This window comes from Ursus arctos, unplaced genomic scaffold (assembly GCF_023065955.2).
Source record: "Ursus arctos isolate Adak ecotype North America unplaced genomic scaffold, UrsArc2.0 scaffold_15, whole genome shotgun sequence".
NCBI lineage: Eukaryota > Metazoa > Chordata > Mammalia > Carnivora > Ursidae > Ursus > Ursus arctos.
In genome coordinates, this window is record NW_026622819.1 from 43,483,501 (window position 1) to 43,505,095 (window position 21,595).

A 21,595-nucleotide genomic window follows, 5' to 3' on the forward strand; every position below is an offset into this window, starting at 1 on the left:
ATACAAATGTGTAAATCTGACTTGCTAACTGTGCAAGGTAGATCAATGGAGTTTACTGTTCTATAATCATCTCTTCTTAGACTTCATTCACTTAAAAAAAAAATCTGATCTAACATCTAGACTCATTTCCTACATTCAAAGAATCTTTAGAGGTAGATGGAAACAGAGATCAAAAATTATAACTGGCCCCAGGAGAAGACCTCTCACTGTTAGAATTGTTTAAATCCCCTCCTGAATAGTGGGCCCCATTCTTTACCCAACCACTAGCTCTGATTTACTTTCAGATAGAATCAAAGGTCCTGCATATCCTCAGTAGAGAATCAAAGTGCCGTGTAATAATCCAACCCATTTCTCTAAGAAAGGAAAATTTGCTCTCATCTCTGAAGTGCAGTGTCTCTTCAAAAATTGTTACCAACTTTCTTTTCATCTAACCGTGGAACCAGATCTCTCAGCCTGCTAGCTTACGTGAGGTGCAAGCCGGGTTTTGTTATCACCCCGCTCTTCTGACTGGCAGTATTGTTTTATTTCCCTACATAAAATAAACTTGTTTACAACATTTAACTATTCCTCTAGCTTTTGATATCAAAGAGACTATATATAAGCCAAGCTATACAATCATTTTTATAGATCCCAATTTAACACTTGTGCCATGATACTAGCTTTGAAGGACCACTATCTTTAAAAATTAAAGTCTCTTTCTAAGCCATATAAATTTGGTCTACACAGATTTATCTTGCCCCCCCACCCCTTTATCAAAATAACATGGACTCTTAGAGCAATATTTCGTGGTTTGGGAAGAACTTACCCCAGGACGTTCTGCATGTAAAGAATTTGGGAAATGCTCTATAATGTATACTTCTTTTGGAGATTGACAATTTTAAAGGTAAATTGATCCTGAAATGTCTTATACCACAGAAACTTGTTAGCATTCAACTAGGCTTTACCCTACTGAAATCATTTTTTAGTTTACTGACAAGATGAGCCACATACTGTGTTCATTGTTGTACATGCATTAACTCATTTAAGCCTCAACAGCCCCGAGAGACAGAGACTCTATATCAGAGACTCAGATACTTTTGACGTATCTGTTCTACAGAGCGGGCACTGGGGCCCACTGAGGTCAGGTAACTGGCCCTAAGGTTAGTAATTAGGAAAGTCTACCTCTTAAACTATGTCTTTCTATGCCAGAGATTAATGTCTTGACTATCAGGCCCCCACTTTAAAAAATAATAATAATACACTGTAGATTTTAGAGAAATTAGCTGCCTGTCAAAGGAGGCAACTTGCTCTATACTGATGGCTTGAGTAGGAGCAGCTAAACCTGTGGCTAATTGTGAAAAAGGAAGGAAGGAAGGAAGGAAGGAAGGAAGGAAGGAAGGAAGGAAGGAAGGAAGGAGGGAAGGGAGGAAGGAAGGAAGGAAGGGGGGAAGGGAGGGAAGGGGGAGAAAGGAAAAGGGAATGAAAACCCCTTAACATCATCTGTGGGGGGAAAAATGACATTTGTCAGCCCTTCTCCCAAGTTTGTATTGATTATATTAAATAATCTAACCTTTGAGGTCGATGCCCTGGCTTCTGTGCCCTGCCACTAACCTGCTATATAATCCGTATATGTTAGATCATTTGATTTCCCCAAGCTTCCGTTATCCCATCTGTAAAACAGAGAAAATAATCCCAAGCCTGTCTGTGCTATTTGCATGGCACGAAGAGCAGAAGAGTTAAATGTTGTGAAAGTACTTTGGAAATTTTTTTAAAACTTGCATAGTGATATACTACAATAATGATTTTAAACATTTTCAGCCAGAGGGCTCCTTGTTAAAGGGAATCTCAATATGTGAAAGAGCTAAAAAGCAGAGCTGTTTTGAGGAGGAATGAGAAACCCAGAGCTCCCACCCCCAACTTTCTGACCCCTCACCCACCCCCCATGAAAGTGGGGAAAGGTCTCCACAGATGCCCCAGGTTTCTAGGGAGCACTGGCCTAGCAAAGTGAGGGAGGTGAGACGGCATCCTGGTTTTGCACAAGTCCCCTGGTCCCTCTCTATAAAAGGAAGGGGTTGGAAGAAATGATTCTGCACGCCTCTTCCAGCTCTGACATTCTGGAAATCTAAGTTTCTGGTTCTTGCGTCATTAGAGAGAAATGTCTCCTATGCTGACTAAAAGTGCCTCACACAGGCAACATTGTGCACATGCCTGTGCTGAGGGTAGATCTTGACCCAGTGTCCCGAGAGACAGCCCTCTGAGCTGTCTCAGCACCGTCAGGGTCCACTGTCTCCATGTTGGAGGTATGCATTCTCTTAACAAACATTTCCTGAGCTGCTTCTCTGTGAAAGAATATGCTGTGATAAGAAATGCATCCTAGAAGTACTAGACCTCCGGCTTTGTCCACCAGGAGCCCATAGCGCCGTGGAGAGACATACAAACAGCTAGACCACAGGGCCAGTGGGGACCTCGGGCTTTGTTTGCTAGGAGCCCACAGCACTGTGGAGAGATGGGGACCGACATACAAACAGCCAGACCACAGGGGCTCCCCAGTAGAGACCTACTGAGGCACTCAAGGGTGGGCAGGCAGCTTACTGATAAGAGCACCAAGGGCATGGCCCTGCAGTCAGACTTCCTGGCTCAGATCCCGGCTCCGTGACTCTCCACATCTCCGTTTCTTCACATTTATTTTTTTTAAAGATTTTATTTATTTATTCGACAGAGATAGAGACAGCCAGCGAGAGAGGGAACACAAGCAGGGGGAGTGGGAGAGGAAGAAGCAGGCTCATAGCAGAGGAGCCTGATGTGGGGCTCGATCCCATAACACAGGGATCACGCCCTGAACTGAAGGCAGACGCTTAACCGCTGTGCCACCCAGGAGCCCCCGTTTCTTCACATTTAAAATGGGAATGATAATTAAGTACCCACTTCACAGGTTTTTGTGAGGATGGAAGAAGTTAAAACATAAAAAACACTTAGAAGAGTGCCTGAAACCCAGGAAGCACTCACTAACTGTTAACTAAGATGATTCCCAGCCCAGAGCCGAGTCCCCTCGTAGCAAGAACAGCATAGCCACTTTCCAGCTGCATCACCTTGGACAAGTTAGCAATTCCCCTAGCCAAATGAAATGGCACAAGAACTTTAAAACACTCAGCATTTGACGTAGCAAGAACATAATCAGTTCTGGCAATTATCATCATTGTTGTTAATGGCAGTGAGATCGCAGAGAGAATTGCTTCTTTCCAACTGAGGGAACAGGGAAAGACATCAAGGTGACAGTGCTATTTGAGTTGCCCACTGGCGCGTGCCTCAGCTCTGGGAGCCCGAGCTGAGTTCTGGCCGGTGGGAGACCTGCTCATCCCTCTGCATATGCACTTCCGTTTCTCTTTCCCTTTTGACCCTGTATCTACAAGCAGCAGAATGACCACAGTACAAAACACAACTGTCTAACAATAAGTAGATCCAGAGACAGAAGTGTGTATTTGTGTGTTTATGTGTATTAGCCATACCATTCTGCTCTTCCCAAACCTTCCATGACTCCCTGTTGCCTTCAGGATAAAGTCTGTACGGTTTAGCCTGGCATTCACATCCATCTCCTACCCAGACCCATGGGCCCACTGCCCTGTTGAGCTAACCCTATCTTCTACCCAGGAGCCATTGAGCTTATGTATCTGGGCGGAGTCCTGCCTTCGCATCTTGGCACATGTTCAAGTTCTCTCCAACCTGAAATGCTTGGGCCAAACCTGTCCATCTTTCATGATATCATGTGTTGCGTATGTCATCTCTTTCCAAATAGGCTGGGGGACTTCTCAGAGCAAGGACTACCTCTTAGACTTTTGTATCTCTCTCAGCCTGCCACAAAATACTCCCAGTGTTTTAGCTCAGAGCCTTGCACACAAGAGAGATCCAATAAATATTTGCTGAAAGACCTTGGAAAATGAGTCAGTATAAATAACGTACGGATTTAAAAAATAATAATAATAATGTTTTCAGCCAGTATTTTTAGGCACTAATATATCGGCAGTATTATAATAGTTTATAATTGGAAATAAGAGAAATAAATGAGAAAATAACCATCACCTAGGAAGTTAAATCTAGATGGAAAAATACAGTTAATCTAAAAAGAAAGCAAAAGGAATATAATTTTTAAATCCCATGATTCCAACTACCATTCAGAATGAGCTCAGGAAAAGAAGGGTTAATAGGCAGGGAGGAAAATGGGGTTTGACCTGTGAACAACTGCAGGGAATTCAATTTCTACAGCCCTGGCTTACACTGTACAAAATAGTTTAGCCTCTGTAACAGTTAACCCCGCCCTGCTCAAAAGGGGCGATTTCCAGGCTCAGCCCATCATGGTGAGGATGTTCATAGGAGTGGGGCTGGGAGGACCTGGAGAGCATCTTACCTCTCGTTGAATCTACCAGTACTTTAGAGCCTGGTGTGTCTAGTATTGTATGGTATGATGCTGAGGCCCTTGCTTCTTGGTCTGTTGCTGGCTGGGTGGTCCACAGTAAGCCAGTCCTGAGGAGCCTGGCTCATCTTATGTCACCACCTTCCTCTCCTTAACAGATTGGTTACTGGAATGAAGATGATAAGTTTGTCCCTGCAGCCACCGATGCTCAAGCCGGGGGGGACAATTCAAGTGTCCAGAATAGGACATACATCGTCACTACAATCCTAGTGAGTACTCAGTCCTTCATCGAGGTTATCGAGGATGCAAGCTAGATCAACACAAAGGTTTTCCACTAGGAGCAAAAGTTGGTCACCCTTCTTGCCAAAACTGTACCGTGGGTAGAAAGAGGGAGTAGAAAAAGGAAGAAGTCAGAGATGCTGTTTTCAGTCTGGCTCTGCTGTGATTTCATTTTGTATCCTGGGATAAGTCACTTACTCTCCTTTGAGCCGTAGTTTCCCTACATATAAAACATGATGGTGAGACTAAATTATGGTGGTTCTCAGATTTTACATTCCCTCAGTAGAAGCCATTTTCAAAGAAAGTCTCCTAAAGCCCAGCACTTTAGATGCTTTATATTATGTTGGCTAATTGAATTAAAGAAGAAAAAAGATACAGTGTATGTAAGTGGAGCTACTGTGATTCTCAGTGATTGACCTTCAGAAAGCTGGAGACTGTTTAGGGTCTACTTTCCTAGCATAGTGCCCCTAGAGGTACCTCCAAAAACTACAAGAGCTCCTGGAACCTTATTTTAAAAGCTAAGCCCTACATCTCAATGATGAAATATTCTTATTTTAAGAGTTTGCTTCCTTAGCCCAAGAAGTTTTGTAATAAGAGGGAGCAGAAATGCAAGACTTAGATTTAGGGACTTGGAGAGACTTCTCCAAAGTTAACCGACGTTAGCAAAATCCTCCACTTCCAGGCCAAAGCCCTCCTTACCTCTGAGCGGACCCACAAGCCACGTTCTCTCTCCCCCCGTCTCTCCGCCAGGAAGACCCTTATGTGATGCTCAAGAAGAACGCCAACCAGTTTGAGGGCAATGACCGCTACGAGGGCTACTGCGTAGAGCTGGCCGCAGAGATTGCCAAGCACGTGGGCTACTCCTACCGCCTTGAGATTGTCAGCGATGGAAAATATGGAGCCCGTGACCCTGACACCAAGGCTTGGAATGGCATGGTGGGAGAGCTGGTCTATGGAGTAAGTTCTCTGCAGGGTGGGGAATTGGAGGGAAGAGAGAGGGCTTGACAGAAAATCATTTGGTGGTTGGCTGGCCCTGCACAGAGATACCTGTGGGACCCCTTTAGTGTTGTTGCTGCCAAAAAGATGAGGGGTTCGAAATCTATTATCTTAAGACATTCTCTGCTCAAGGTTCCTGGTCCCAGCTTCCTCAGCCAAACTCACCTCACTCTTGTGACTTCGGTTGATCATCATCTAACACAGGTGACAGCTAAGCTTCAGAACCAGTTTTTCCAAGGCAGACTGCTGAGTTGCCACTTCCCTGCTCAAAGTCATTTATGGCCCCTCCATATAAATTTCTTCTCTGGTGTTAGATGCATCCTGGATCCAACCCAACTTTCTAGTCACTTACCCCACTACTCCCTTTCTTGTACCTTCCACTTTTGCCAAACTACCCCAAGTCATTCTGTTCTGTAGAGTGCTTCCTTCCATTCGTCACCCCCAAAGTCCTGTCCCTCCTCCAAAATCTGTTTCAAATATTGCTTTTTCCAAGGTGCCATTTCTTTCTCCACATAATAGGTATAAATTCTCCTTTCTAAGTGCTCTTGCCTTCCTGCGTGGGGTTTAGTTACTTCTTCTATTATGGCTTACCCCTCCTTGTATAATAGTTATCTGTGTAATAGATCTCTCTCTTTATATCACTCACTACACTTGAAATAACACCATGCACAATTGCTATAAAATTTTCAATAAGTTGAAGCAGTTTTGAGAAGCCACTGAATGCCTGAATTGCTTTAAGTATTTAAGGAATCACCGAGAAGTAAAAGATCTGATCCCTGTCCCCAAGGATCTTAACATTTTATGGGGTAGAAAATACAATGAGAGAGAATAGTAAAAGATAGCATAGTTCAAGGATCGGGCAAGAGGATAACATGAGTTTGCCTAGCCCCCAAGAGGGCTATGGAACCTGAAAAGTGGCCACATTCAAATAGAGAGAAGGGCAGCCCAGGAATTTCTAGTGATGGAAATAAGAGTGAGAAAACACTGGTCCTTTGTGCAGAGGGCTCGGACTGAGCAGTCAGGGCGATGTTTGAGTAAGAAATGGCATGGGGAAGAGTGGATTGACTCAGTGGGCACTGGGAGATGATGAAGATACTTGAGCAGAGAAACAACGAAAGGCAACATAAGAAGAAATCAGCCACCACTTGCAGGAAAGGGACTGCTACAGCTTCACATGCAGAAATCGAAGGCTGCAGGCTGGGTCTGAGCAGAAGCATACACTGAGTCCCAGGTGGATGTTGAGTTTCAGTCAGGGTGAAGCAACCTTTTAGGTTAAATCTCATTGTCCCATATCAGGGCGATAGGAGTCATGATGGCCTTGAGAGCCATACAAAGGGAATTCAAAGGAGAGTTGATATAAGGAAAATCTTCCACAGGAAAGTGGCTTTTGAGATGACCTGGTAAGATGGTTAATGAGTTGAGGAGGGGGAATGTGCTTCTACCCTTTCTCCTCCTTCTACTTTCTCTCACGTTGGGAAGCTCCACTGATGACAGAGTCCTGGATGCTTAACACTGCATCTGGAGGCTGGTTTCCATGGGAACCTCCACTGGCATTCATCTTCGCCCTCACCCCACGGAATGCAGTTCCCTTAGCAAAAGGCCTGTGATCCGGGCAAAACAACAGTACAATCCTCCTGATCTCAACTCCCCAATAGCCAACAGTCAGTGATGGGTCACTGGTTCATCTGTAAGAAACCAGAGTTTCCTCTGCCACCCCAGGGCCCATCCTTCCCCATCCAACCCCTCCCCTCCATCGGGCCCATCCTTCTGCGTGGTATAAACTGTATTCTGAAGATTCCATGATGGGCCCAATTCAGTACTTGCCCTTGATTTTTGGTCTGGCTTTCTTTTTCTGTCTCCCTGAGGAAAAATAGAAGCATTTAAGGAAGCATCTGTCAGCCACCGACAACTAAAAGTTTGGACGAAACTCATCAGGAGGCCTCCAAATTTATTCTTTCTGTGCCTTTTAAATAGCTAAGCCAATCAAGTTCTCTCATCTTCCTTTTTCACCCTCTTGCTCTTATCAAAAATTGTAGTAGTAGCATTTCCACAGGTAGTATGGGCCAGGTGCCATGCTTAATACTTTACCCACATTATCTCACGTACTCCTAACATCCCCACAAGATACATATAATTATTCTCCACGTTTTGTAGATAAGGACGGGGAGGCCCAGTGGGGGGGTGGGTCATTGGGCCAAGGACAGCTAGTAAAAGCAGAGTTGTGACATGCAGCCCGGCTTTCAGCTGCACGCTGGGTCCTACTGCCTGTATAGAAATCATACCATCCGGGCACTGGACCATAAGGCCACCATTAACTGGGAATGAGAAGAGAAACAGCATCTGCATTCTCAGATGCCACATCTGAGTTTCTGCTTCTTGCATGGGTACAGCTTTGGGCTCAATTCACAGGTGACTTCCCTACCTGCCGGTCCTCTGTCTTGGCAAAGCAGAAAGAGAGTGAATTTTGCAGACTGACACCTGGATTTAGGTTCCAACTCTGCCTACTGGCTACATGACTCCTACAAGTTACTCAACCCCTGAAAAACAGGGAAAGTGAATCGCTTACCCCAGGGCTGGGGTGGGGAATTTCCCTACACAGTGCCTGGCTCAGAGTCAATCTCCATCCGTTATGAACCCTTCTGGTTTTCTTCACATTTTGCTTTTACCTACAGCATCAAAACTGTTTACTCTTTCCCCGGGATTGTTTCTAGACATCACATATTTTGTTTGGGACTCTCCTAGGTCAATGGTTCTCAAAGTATGATATTTGCACCAGGAGCAATGGCATCACTGGGCAACTTACTAGAAATGCAGACTCCCAGGTATCACTCTGAGAATCAGAAACTCTGTCAGCTATGTTTTTAAAAGCCCCCCCCCATGTTTTTAAAAGCCCCCAGGTGATTCTGACATACGTTCCTCTTGGAAAGCCACTGTCCTTAGAAGTCAATTTAAGTAAATAATTTTAAGTGTCTGTGAAACTCTTACACTTCACAGTATTCTCACATATTCGAATTCTTTGGATCCTCACAAAAGCATCGTATCAAATAAGTAAAGCAAAAATTATGCCTCTTTTTTTTTTTTTTTTTTTTTGAGCAATTTGATATCCCAAAAGACAGTGGTCTCACTTGAGGCCACGTGGTCAGCAAGTCGCAGAGCAGAGCAGCCAGGTATGCTTTCCCAGGTGAGCTCTGCTTTCACCAATCCTGCAGAGCTCCGGGAACAACCGCAGGTGGTTGAAACAACTCTCCAGACCTCCCAGTCAATGTCAGACAAGCTTCGCACAAACCACCTTCACTCTCTGGACCGGAGTTTTTTTCTCTATAAAGTAAGGTCACTGAATGTAACATCTCCCACTGTGTGTGTATCCTACACACGTGGGTCTCTTTTGATGCTTAGGGATCCATGGCCTGATAAATTTAGAAGTAGTGCATCTACTTCCGTCTCTTGGAAATTCTCAGTGCACAGTGATCTTTTAAAGGTTCTGAGAAGTCTTGCCCCAAAGTAACCCATTTAAATTCACGTTTTCCAGTGTTTATTTTCATGTTGTACTCATGAACATCCTTCCAGAAATCATGTTCCATGAAACAAATCCTGGAATCGCTGAATGAACTGAGCTCTAAGACGATGTGCTGCTAGGATTTTTCCAGTCTGCAGTTCCTTTCGTTAACTCACATCAGGGGGCATCAAACAAAACCATTCTGTTCTTGTTACCACTTTCAAAGCTGGTCTTCATTCATCTCCCTTTTGGGTAACTTGTGGTAGTACCTCTCAGTTATTTCCATGACTTTTCTCCTCCCTTCCTTTTCTCTATTTCTTTCTATGTTAGGTTACAGAGGAAAGAGTAGATATCTTCTCCCTTGCACTAGCTTGTGTTTGGAAAAAAGCGGGGGGGGGGGCACCTGGGTGGCTCAGTCGTTAAGCTCTGCCTTCGGCTCAGGGCATGATCCCAGAGTCCTGGGGTCGAGCCCTGCATCGGGCTCCCTGCTCCGCTGGGAGCCTGCTTCTTCCTCTCCCACTCCTCCTGCTTGTGTTCCCTCTCTCTCTGGCTGTCTCTCTCTCTAATAAATAAATAAAATCTTTAAAAAAAAAAAATATATATATATATGGTATATCCGGATTTATGCAATGGTTATTAGGGAAAAAAATAGAATTACTATCAAATCCGCACCTGATTCCACATTGCTTTATGGAAAGTTTCTTTCTCTAGGTGAGAATTTAAGTCATTCTGAAGCCAGGCTTTTTATTCCACTTAAAGCACCTTCTCTAAAACCCCAGACAATGAGAGTAACCAGAGGAAATCCTGTCTGTGCAACACCAGCCAGCAGCTGAGTGGGGCCCTTATCTGCACAGCATCTGTCACCAGCTTCACATCTGGACTGTAGTGCAGTGTCATGAGAGAAAGCCATCCTCCAGGAACAGACTTGCACAGATGTGTCTCTTGTTTCAAAAATGAGTGTTGTGGCACCTGTCTGTGGAACCTTTTTGGGTTTCCAGTATCTCTTGATCTCAGGCCAACAGAGCAGTGGATTTTTATTGTACAGATGCCGGTGCTTCTGCCATTAGGGAGAGGGAGGGAGGACCAAAGAGCAAGGCTGGTGATTCCACATGCTGGGTGTCCAAGGATGAGCACTGCAGTCTTTTTATGTTTATCTACGTGCTGGATTTGAATTTTAAAAAAAGTGAATTAACTGTATGTTTCTTAGGAGTCTTCTTGAGAAATACTTGTGATGCACCTTTCCTCCTCTCTGCAAGGCCTTCACTCACATGTTTCCCTCCTTCTGGAATGTGTACTGTTGCCAGAGCAACAAGATCCTACCCCTCCTTCAATGCCCAATTTATATGTCACCTCTTTTATGATGCAGCCCCTAATCTCCTCAGCCAAAATCAATGTCTCTCTGGTCTCTCTCCTGTATCATTCTGTATCTCTTGCATAGCACATATTCAGCCTTCCTTGCAGACTGAGAAGTTGTGTGTGGGTGGTGGGGGGGGGTGGATATGTATCCCAAACTCTCCTACTAATTTGTAATACCCTGAATGTAGGGACCATAGCTCACCTACAGCTTTCGGCCTAGGGCTTGCACATAATAAGTACCCAATAAGTGTTTATTGAGTTAAATTTGCCTTTATCCCATTTGCCTTTATCCCATTTGCCTTTATCCCACCTTATTAGCCAGGGATATCTTAGCTGCAAGTGAAAGAAACCCAATCCAAACTGGCTTAGGCAAGCAGAAGGGTTGGTTCATGTTCATGGAGACAAAGAGAATATATTAACCCATTTTCCTAGGGCTCCAGGGTAAGCCCTGAATTTAGCATGGCCCAAATTATATTATGGACCAGTTTCTGCATCTCTCACTCGAACTGTCAGGGCTAATGCTCATTAAACCACTTGGGTCCTATGCCATTTTTTTAAAGATTTTATTTATTTATTTGAGAGAGAGTGAGAGAGTGCAGGAGCAGGGGGAGGGGGAGAGGTAGAAGGAGAAGCTGACTCCCCACTGAGCAGGGAGCCCAATGCTGGACTTGATCCCAGGACCCTGAGATCATGACCTGAGCCAAAGGCAGCCACTTAACCGACTGAGCCACCCAGGCACCCTGGTCCTATGACATTTTTGGATGAATCATACTGACCAGGGAAATGAAATAATGATAGCCAAACCCAGGTCATGTGCTTCACCAGGTAACCAGGTGATCAGCCCCCTTGGAGCTAGGAGGACTAAGAGTGGAGCAGGAGTGATTTTCCAGCAGAAGAAGGAGGTATGGCTGCTGGGCAGGCAGAAGCAACAGATATCACAACATCCCCCTCCAGGAATGTGAGGAAGATGCCTTCACAGTTGGAGCTGTCAAATAATGGGATAATCTCTCCTGTAAGATAGTGAGCTGATCATTCATTTGTCAGAAATACCTTATAGAGGGTAGGAGGGATTAGACTTCTAAGGCTCTTTTCAACTCTCACATCCTTTAAGATGCAAAAGAATATTCAGTGGAGAGAGAAACAAGAGAATACAGAGCTGCTGAGCTCAACTGCATTTCTTCTTCTTTTTTTTTTTTTTTTTTTTTTTTTTTTGCAGAGAGCCGATGTGGCCGTAGCTCCTTTAACTATCACCTTGGTCCGGGAAGAGGTGATAGATTTCTCCAAGCCATTTATGAGTTTGGGGATCTCCATCATGATAAAAAAGCCACAGAAGTCCAAACCTGGGGTCTTCTCCTTCCTCGATCCTTTGGCTTATGAGATTTGGATGTGCATTGTCTTTGCCTACATTGGAGTGAGTGTCGTCCTTTTCCTGGTCAGCCGCTTCAGCCCCTATGAATGGCACAGTGAAGAGTTTGAGGAAGGGCGGGACCAGACAACCAGTGACCAATCCAATGAGTTTGGGATATTCAACAGTCTGTGGTTCTCCCTGGGAGCATTCATGCAACAAGGATGTGACATTTCTCCCAGGTCAGTCAGCTCTTCTCAACCCCTTTGCTCAATGCTGTATTTTTCTTGGGGAAAAAAAAGCAAATACTGGAAAGTTAAGGGATAGGAATTGTTTCCAAACTTCACTGTATTCAGCTTTACAGTCAACTGTCCAGTGTATGCTGTCGATTTTCTGGATGCCTCCTGTGTCTGAGCCAGATCTGTCTGTTATCTGGTTGATGTGCTCTGTCAAGATTAACAGGAATAATCACAAGTCTGATGTTCTATAGCCGAAAGGTTCAGAGAAGGGGTGAGGGACAGTGTGGTACAACTAACATTTAGTGAGCACTTGTCAGATGGGAGGCAAGGTTTTTAGTCCCATATGTGCATTATCTCACTGAATCCTCACAGAAGCATAAGGTGGGACCCTCGTTATATCTTCTTTCATAAATGAGGAACCACACAAATGTGACTCTTGCCAAGGTTACAGGGCTAGTAGCTAGGTGAGTTGAGATCCAGACCACCATCCTATACTACTTCTAAGTGATGGAAGGAGCGCTGAACTATGAGTGGGTCCCAGCATAGCCCTGAGCAGGTCACCTGACCCTGGTAGACCTCGGTTTCTTCATTTTTAGGAGAAAAGATTCTCTTTTTCTTAGTTCTGAGATGGACCTCAGAAATAATCTAGTTCCAGTGGTGATGTAAATTTGTTTCTTGTGGTTCAAAACTGGGGTTTCTCAGAGGTGCCTCAGATACTGCATTAAGAGAACTTGGGTGCCCAAATCAGTGAGGTTGCAGCCCCCCTCCCCCCGAATCAGAGTAGTTCATTTTTGTCTGTCTTATATGTTAGATTGTGAATACTATTTCTTTTGGGGAAAAAAATGATTCTGAAGCTAAGAAAGAAAAAAAAGAAGGCAGGATGTAAAGTAGGGGGCATGAAGAAAACTTTAAATTTACCAATCCTCATATTTATTGAACTCCTATCTTTGTGTGTAATGTTCTTTCAACTACATTCTGGAATGTTCATGCCACAGATCCCCTCCAATTTACCTGATACACAAGCACTGACTATATTTCCTTTTCCTTTTATGGTTGTTCACTCTCTATGAACTCCTTTTCCACTAAGTAGTCCCTTGTAGACTACAAAGTTTCTAAAGCACACAGGGAGGCATGACTTAGAACTTGGCTGTTGTGAATAGATTTGCACACACTGTCACCCTCTGGGGGCAAATTACATAAATATTAAGCCCTCTTGGACCTGTGCTGGAGGCCTCTTTACCACCTGTCTGTTTTGCATTTGGGTGTCAATGAGAACCAATATTCCTAAGTAGCAATGGAATAAAATTCTTCCTAAGGAGCTTCCCTCAGGACTCATTTTGGCTCTGTATAATTTAGGTAGTCTCATTGTTCACCATTATAATCGTGTTTTTCTTTAAATAAGAAGACAGTTGGGGGGTGGGGTGCGTGGGAGAGGAGGTGTGAGACTGGATGCTTGGCCAATACTGGCAAACACATGGTGAAGAGTAGATAGAACCAAGCAGGGGAAGGACTTGCTTAAAAATAAATCAGGCCAGTAGATAAACAGTGGGAAGAAATGACTCTTAGCTCGTCAGTATAATATAGGGCCATCACAATATGCACGTGTCTATAAAAGACCCAGGGGGTTGTTTTTCTCCATTATTTCCTTCCTCAGTGGGCATCTCACCTCCTAAGGGCTCACCTGAGTGGTCTGACCTCCGGGTATGTTTTCACACTCCCCACCCTTCTTCCCAAGGTCTCAAGTCGGTGGCCCACAAGAGCCGAATCCCCTGCCAGGCCTGTTTTTATTTGATCTGCACAGAATTTGGTCATGGTTGTGCACAGCCACACGGCAGCTGCCCTCCTTACCTGATCCATGTATCCCCCACTAGCTCCACGGCCCCCAGCTAACCACCTTCATTCCTTCATTACTGAGCTGGGCCCTGGGAGGATATTTGAGTTTGTGACCTCTGACTGCAGGAGAATTTTCAAACTGTCTCCAGGCCTTCTGAGGGTTCCACTAGAGTATCTTAGGAGCCAACACTGAGGTGAAGAGGAGACTGAGCAGGGTCCAACCCAGCCTCCTTCCTCCTGATCTCCGATGGAACACCTCCACTCGCTGCCTATTTTTTCAGTGGTAAAATAGAATAGTTCTCACCTCAACTTTGTTGTGAGGTTTAAAATAGATCGATACAGATAGAACCCATAATATAATATCCAGGAAGCACTATAAAATAGATGCCATTTTTTTATTATTTTACTGATTTTATATATTGGGCTTCTACTCAACTTCACTGGAAGAAAAGGCACTCCCACTGATTTGAAAGCCACCAGACTTCTCCCTTCTTGTGGGCAGAAAGATTTGTCATTGTGGATTAAAGGGACTGACAGACAAAAGAATTAACCTTCCAGAATAAGAAGTTTTGTGTACTTGAGGTGGACTTTTCCTTATTAGGCCTACCCTGGCCAATCCCAGAGCTTCAGGGCCCTATAGAAACCCCTTGAGGGTCAGAGTAACATCACAATGTATCCTGGAAATATACACTAAAGAGAAAAAGCGTCTACTTCAACTCACTAGGGCCAGACAAGAAAGACAAGGGCGCTTAGACAGTGATCAGAGCCGGAGACTACGAACATCGACAGAAGCTTTTGTTTTGCTTGTTTTGCCCCAAGTTTCATGAGCCTCTGACATGCAAAGCACTGTGTCAGACAATTGGGGGCTATGGTGGGAAGAGCTTTAAGGGGCTTGTATACACCCAACATCCTTCCAAATGAGCTTTAGTTAGTTGTTCTTGCTGTTTACTTAAAGAATAGATCATAAATCCTCACTAATTTAGATTTTCGGAAACTAAGTTCCATCTGAATTACATCTATCTACACTCATACATAAGTAGCTTTATCTCTTCATCTCCTCAAAGTTCCTGTTAATGTCTATTAATCAAAGCCAACAAAATGTAGCTAAATGTGCTTGCCTGCAATTAACCCAATAATCTGACCACAGGAATATGAACAGATGAAGAGTTGTCTTTCTTACATTATAAGAAGCATGGAATTAGACAGTGGTTCATGGTTCAGTGAAACCAGGATCTGCTGTTTTGGGATTGTCTTGGCATTTGCTCATATTCACAAGGTGGCTACACCCAGATATCATGTGCATATTCGAGCAGTGAGAGAAGGAAGAAGGACTGTCATTTCTAGCTCTTTGGATCAGAAAAACAAAAGCTTAGCAGAATACTCCCCACCGCAGCAGCTGATGCCTGCTTCTATCTCATTAGTCAGAACAGTGGCCCATGATCGCTTCTAGTGGCAAGGAAGGCCAGTAAGGCAAGAACTTAGGTGTTCTAGCCTCTAGAGGGGAGGGGGTGGGGATGGCTGGGGAATCAACCAGCAGCACTGGCCACAGTGCCTAAAGCCAATGTTTTCTGCACTTACACTGTGAATAATCTGTGATTAACACATTCAATGACATATGCCAGTAAATGCTCCTGAAATGCTTTAAAGACTCTTCCCACCTCTCCTTAAAATATTTATATGAGAAATTGGGTTTGTGTAAGCTATTTAACATTCAAAGTTAAAATTCAGTTTAGCTGTGATCACAGATGACAATTTTTTGCGTTAGGCTGATGATGAGATTAAAATGCCATCCATGAATTGACTTCATAGGCCTGCTTCTTGTGTCTGATGACCTATTTTTAATAGATATTTAGATTCCTTTTCCCAGAGAAACATTTTGAGAAGCAATGTACAAAAGGAGGGACAAAACCATCACAGGCAAAATGTATTTTTAGTTCCTTCAACTTTCTTTTCTGCATCATTTCCCCCTATTTGTAGCTAGTGTCATTCACTTATTCAACAGATATTGCTAATTGTCCATGATATGCAGGGCATGGTGCAGGATGCTGAGAATATGAAGATATATCAATGAGGAGCATGGGGGCTAGGCGTATTTGCTTCAAGGAGCTGGCAAGTATGGTGCTGTAAGATAGACATTAAACAGGGGATTGTGATGTGCTACAAATAAAATGACCTTGCTGTAGCAATAGATAATAAGGGAAGTGGAATTACAGGGGACTGACTTAAGGAGTCCTGAGAAAATTTCTCTGAGGAGCTGATAGGTAAGAAAGAGGTAAGCTTGCACAGAGCTGAGAGACATAATAGCCATGTGCAAAGGCTCTGAGATCGAAAAGAGCTTAGCAGCTTTCAAGGATCGAAGGGGTGACCAGTGTATATGGCTTGCAGTGAATGAGAACAGAGAAAACATCAGAGAAGTAGGCAGAGTCCAGATTATGCGCAGCCCCATACCATAGTATAGATTTAGAGTTTCACTTTAGATATAATGGGAAGACATTGGAGAGTTTTAAGCAAGGGAAGGATTGATTTACATGCTAAAATACCACTCTGGGGAGCTATGAGGAAAATGAATCAGGCAGAGAATAGTCAAGAGTGGAAGCAGAGAAACCAAGCAAGAGGATCTCATGGCTGTCTAGGGGAAATTATAGAGATGGAAATTATAATGGTCATGAGGATGGATTTGTGGGCTACGTTGAAACTAGAACTGACAGCCTGTGCCGATGGACTGGATATATGAGAGTGAGGGGAGGGGAGAGTCCATGGTGGATCTAAGAGATAAGGAACATTTGGAAAACATGGAACCACAGTTCCGGGGACCTTTAGCTTTGGATGGGATCATTAGGATGATCTAGTTTATCCATCTCATGTTACACATGAGGAAACCAAGGCCCAAGAGGCAAAGCGATTTCCTCTGAGGTGACCGAGACAATCCCTGTGGCCTGGTGATGCCCAGTCCAATGCTGCCTACCCGGCAATGTCAACCCAGGGCTCCACTGCCTGCAAGTGAGCTAAGAATGAGCCTCTTCACCTCTTTATTCCCACAGCCCCACTTCCTCAATGGCTTGTCCATGGGGTAAGTACTTTCCTGGGTTCAGATAACCTTAGTAAGCAGAACAAGAGGGGTTCGGAAGGTCCTAGGAGAATAGAGGAAAATGGGAAATTATGACTGCAGCTTTCAAAACTCTTTTATTCCTGATCTTAAAATGTATCAGAATATATGATAATTATCTCTACCTAGTGAAGATAATTAGTCTCAGTGAGAAGTCTCAAGTGGAGGAGTGATGGCACTTCGGATATCTCCAAGAACCCTATACCACACACACACACACACACACACACACACACACACACCAGCTAATCTACTTGTCGGGCCAAGCAACTGATTCACCATGGGAACAGGATAACCAATGAGCAGATCCCAAACTGATAACCAACAAGCAGTCTGACCTTTGCATTACACAGAAGTTCCATAGCAACCAGTACGTGATGACATTGAGAGGTGATGAGAAATCCACCCCGTCCGCCTCCTGTTCTCCCACCTCCTCTCCCAGAGACAGTCAATCAAACCTCCTTCTTCTTGCTCATCTTGTGTCATTTAAGTGCTGCGAGAGGAAAGAAGGGATGCTGAGAGTAGAAATTCAGGGATGTTGATAGAAGCTCCCTGAAATCATAAAATATTTCACCTTTAGAAAACATAAACTTCATTTGGGACACAGATTCATTGCTTCAAGGAACAATATCACAAGGATGTGATGCAAGATCATGATACAAGAAATGTAGGAGACAGATGCTTAATTAAGCTTTCCTTAAGACTAGGTATAGGGGTTTCTGTGGAGACCCCCTGCATCAGAATCATCTGTCCCTCACCATTGGCCCCGGTGAGGGGATTCTGCAAATGTGTCAGGTGTGATCTGTGTAGGGAATATCTGGGATTGGCCCCATCCCTGGGGGACTTTAGCTCAGTGCCTCCTTCCTTTCAACCTTAATCCTCTGCTACCTGATGGCAAGACCCAGAGCCAGGCTCCAATGCCCAGCAGTTTCACAGACCATTGAGAAGCACATGAGTAGAAGTTTCAGAAGCTCCAGAAGCCATGGAAGTATCAAAATGAATGCAGTGACAGGAGGATACAGGCTTCACTGGATATGCAAATGAAAAGCATCATTTCCTGCATCTCAGCCAGCAATTCTGGCCATCAGGAAGAAGGAAGTCAAACGACGCTCTCCCTCTCGAGAGTGCTCTGAAAGTCCAAGGTTTGAGCAGCTTAACTGAAGAAGAGCTGGGTTTTTTTCTTTCAAAAGTCACAATAGGCACATTTTTAGAAAGTGTTTCCTGAGCTGAAAGGGATGTTTAGAGCCATTTATTCACTCATTAAATGTTTATTTAGCACCTATTATGCAACAGACATGGTTCAAAGTGCTATATGACATATCACTGAACAAAGCAGACAAAACTCCCTGCCCTCCTAAGAGCTTACCTTATAATGAAAGGAGGCAAGCAATAAGCAGAACATCTGGAAAATGTAATCAACACCCCCCTCCCAATCTGATAGGTGGAGAAGGTTCTGGCATACAAGGAGGGGAGGGACTTAACCAGGAGTCACAGAGGTAATTCATGTAAGCTCAGTAACACAAGCATAGGGGTCATCTGGGGGCTGTGGTGAACTGAGATATGCATATGTCAGTTGAAGGACACAGCCCCCACTCCGTTCTGGACAGTCATTGCCCTAGGAACTCTATGCAGAGGAAACAGCAACATGCCAAGATTCAGCTTGTGGGCCACCAGTTGGAGACCCCTGGAAGAATGCTGAGGAGTATAAGGTAGCACTGTACCTTTAATGAATTTAGACCTACTTGGAATATCATATTTATGTACTTTGTAAAGGAATTTTCCCCATCCCCCCCCATTTTGGGTCCCAAGTATGTGTTCCAAAATGTGATCACTATGTTTTTTCTCCTCCTTCACATGCCTTGGAAAATCCAGGCCATGGATGGGGGCCGCACTAGAAGAAATATGATCCCTATGTCGCTATAACCAAAAAAGCCTGCCCACGACTCTATCTTCCTAGGTTCTACGTTTTCCTGGAAAGAACCTCCTGTTTCTTTTTAAACTTTCTCTGGAAATACAGCATCTACGACCGGAAGACCCAATTGTTCATCTGGAAAGAAGTACAAAATTCTACATAGGGAAAACATGAAAGCATTATTAATCAAATTGATGGGGAATGTATGCCCATACTCCTATGAGGAGTCTGATGGCTTTGAATATGAGTTAGGCACACCATCCATCTGTGCAAATAAATACTTTTGCCCCAGGGATGTTCTAGGAAGACAATAGGCAAATTAAGCCCAAGGTATCAAGCAGAAGATAAATGGTGTCAGGCACACTAATACAGAAATGACAAACCTAGATGGTGATACTCATGGTGTGTCTCTGGTGGCTTAAAAGGGCCTTAAAATAAGAAAGCCCAGTACCTGCTGGAAGCAGGATGGAGTCCTACCCAAGGCAGGCAATGGGAGCAGCTTTTGTCACAGGGGGCAGGACCACCGGACTGGAGGATGTGGTAAAGGAGCTTAGAAAACAGTTCAGTCTCAATCTACTATTAGCCCACTGCGTGAGTAACTTCCTCTGTCTGTCTTGCTTCTCTGTCTTCAAAATAGCAGCAACATGGTCCCTACTATGTCTCCAGACCCCCATCTAAGGTGTGTGTCCCTCTGATTCCCAGGTTCAGCCAGGGCTCTAGCCAAGCCAAGTTGTGGTTCCTTCTGTCATCCCCTCTGATTGGACTGACTGTTCCCATCTTTCCTGCTCCACTCTTCCCCCTTTGCAAACACTGGCTCCCCAGCCCCAATTACTCTTCTGAAACTGTGCTTCATGGTAATGGTTATGCCTGAAGCCTGGAATAGGGTTGCTGCAGTTGAATCCTAGCAGTTTGCAAGTGTGGGAAGATAGCTTTCTGCACCTCAGTTTCTTCTTCTGGAAAATGAGGGTGATAAGAAGACGACCCAGCAAAAGTGTATTAAATGACATAATGCCTGGAAAGCTCTTTCTCTGCACAGGGCTGACCCACAGACAGTAAGAGCTGTTGACGCTGCAGTTGCTCTCACCACTGTCACTGCCTGTCTCTGAGGGCATCCCTCACCTGCAGCCCTGCACTAGAGTTACCCTGGCTATTCCTTACCAAGACGCAGACTGATCTCTGCAGCTCGTCCAAAACCTGGCACCGGGTGTTGTGTATTCAAATACCTGCTTGTTGAATTAACACGTCACTTTCTAAGCATCTCCTATTTTTCATTTAATGGAGAGAAAGCTGTCTAATGGGGAGAATTTCTGGCTGTCAGTAACTACCTGTGTCACATGGGGAAACGCAGTCCTGGTCTATGAAGGGATCTGGAGGAAAATCAGGTAGAACTGGAGACAAGGAAGTTACATAGACCCAGAAAACTTAATGTTGCCAGTTACCCCATTATTCAGGGATGCTCTAATCTTCTCTCAGCTCCCAAGACAGTAGTAATACTTGCTTTCACTTGTTGCAACTAGTATGTGTCACGCACTCTGGTGTTAGATCACATTACTCGGCATCATGACAACCTCTGCCTGGGTACATCAGCACCATTCTACAGATGAGAAAACTGAAGCACAGAGTGATTAACTCCCTTGTCTATGGCTACCCAGCAGAGCTGGTATTATAATCTGTATTTGTCTGATTCCATGATTTATCCTTAACACATTGCAGTCTTCCAAAACCAGAAATCTTCTGAGGTTCCCTTAGGGCTCCCTGTGGATTATTAGAATTCATGAAAAAAAAAAAGGTACTCATTTTCCTCTGTAGGGCCCCCTCACTCTGATTTTTCTAATGGACCTTTTTTTTTGCCTTGGGTTTCTATTCCATTTTTATTCTTTACAGTCTCTTTGTCTTTAAAAGCCATCTCCTGAGGAAGGAGAGGTGAACACCCAGGAGTGTACTCTGCCCCCACCAAGAGGGAGGGCAATGAGGCCCCCTGGAGCAAGGGCAATGTGAAACAGAGACAGAAGCAAAGATGCAACTAGTGCCACTTTGGAGAGGCAACCTCTTGGCTTCAGCTAGGAGGTGACTATGGCATAGGGTAGGTTTCATAGTGACAGCCAAAAGCTGGAGAGGGCATGGGACTCTTTCACTGTAGCTCTTTAGGTAGGAATGGGGGTGGGGGAAGAAGAGGAAAAAGGATCACAAATGGCCTTAAAATTGTAGGGCTGAGAAACATCTAGGGTCCACACGTTTATCCTATAGATTGTTGTGCAAATGTGGCAAGATATAAGGATGTCTCTTTCACTGTTGTTTTAAAAATCTGTTAGTTGCCCGCTGTCCCTCCGCGGAAGTCTGCTGAAAGATGCAGTGGTTCATCACCCAGTGGAACCCAATGCAGCTGTTTCGGTAGAAGAACAAGCCTGCCTGTGCTGCTTTGTAAAGATCTTCGGGGTGGCATGGCAGGGAAATAATGGGTTGTGGTCCCACTGGTCCCAAATTATAGGTTCTTTTCACTGCGCCAGGCTGCCTTTCTGGAACACAGGGAACTAAGAGGACGTGTAACTGAGGGCTAAACTCTGGCATGTGGATTTGGTGCCAAATTTTTTCTGAGAAAGGAAAAATTAGTGTGGGTTGTGGTGAAGAGAGACCTCTGGGAAGCAT

At 44.4% G+C, this 21,595-nt stretch overlaps 1 protein-coding gene across 4 annotated transcripts in view; it reads left to right on the forward strand.

The window, feature by feature from the left end:
* Positions 1-21,595, forward strand: part of GRIA1 (glutamate ionotropic receptor AMPA type subunit 1) — a 294,934-nt gene that overhangs the window by 198,479 nt on the left and 74,860 nt on the right. For all 4 annotated transcript variants that reach the window (XM_026510831.4, XM_026510832.4, XM_044388532.3 and 1 more), the window contains 3 exons: positions 4,546-4,656; positions 5,417-5,623; positions 11,731-12,101. In XM_026510831.4, the coding sequence (XP_026366616.2) occupies positions 4,546-4,656; positions 5,417-5,623; positions 11,731-12,101 (689 nt within the window). The remainder of the gene's footprint in view (positions 1-4,545; positions 4,657-5,416; positions 5,624-11,730; positions 12,102-21,595) is intronic.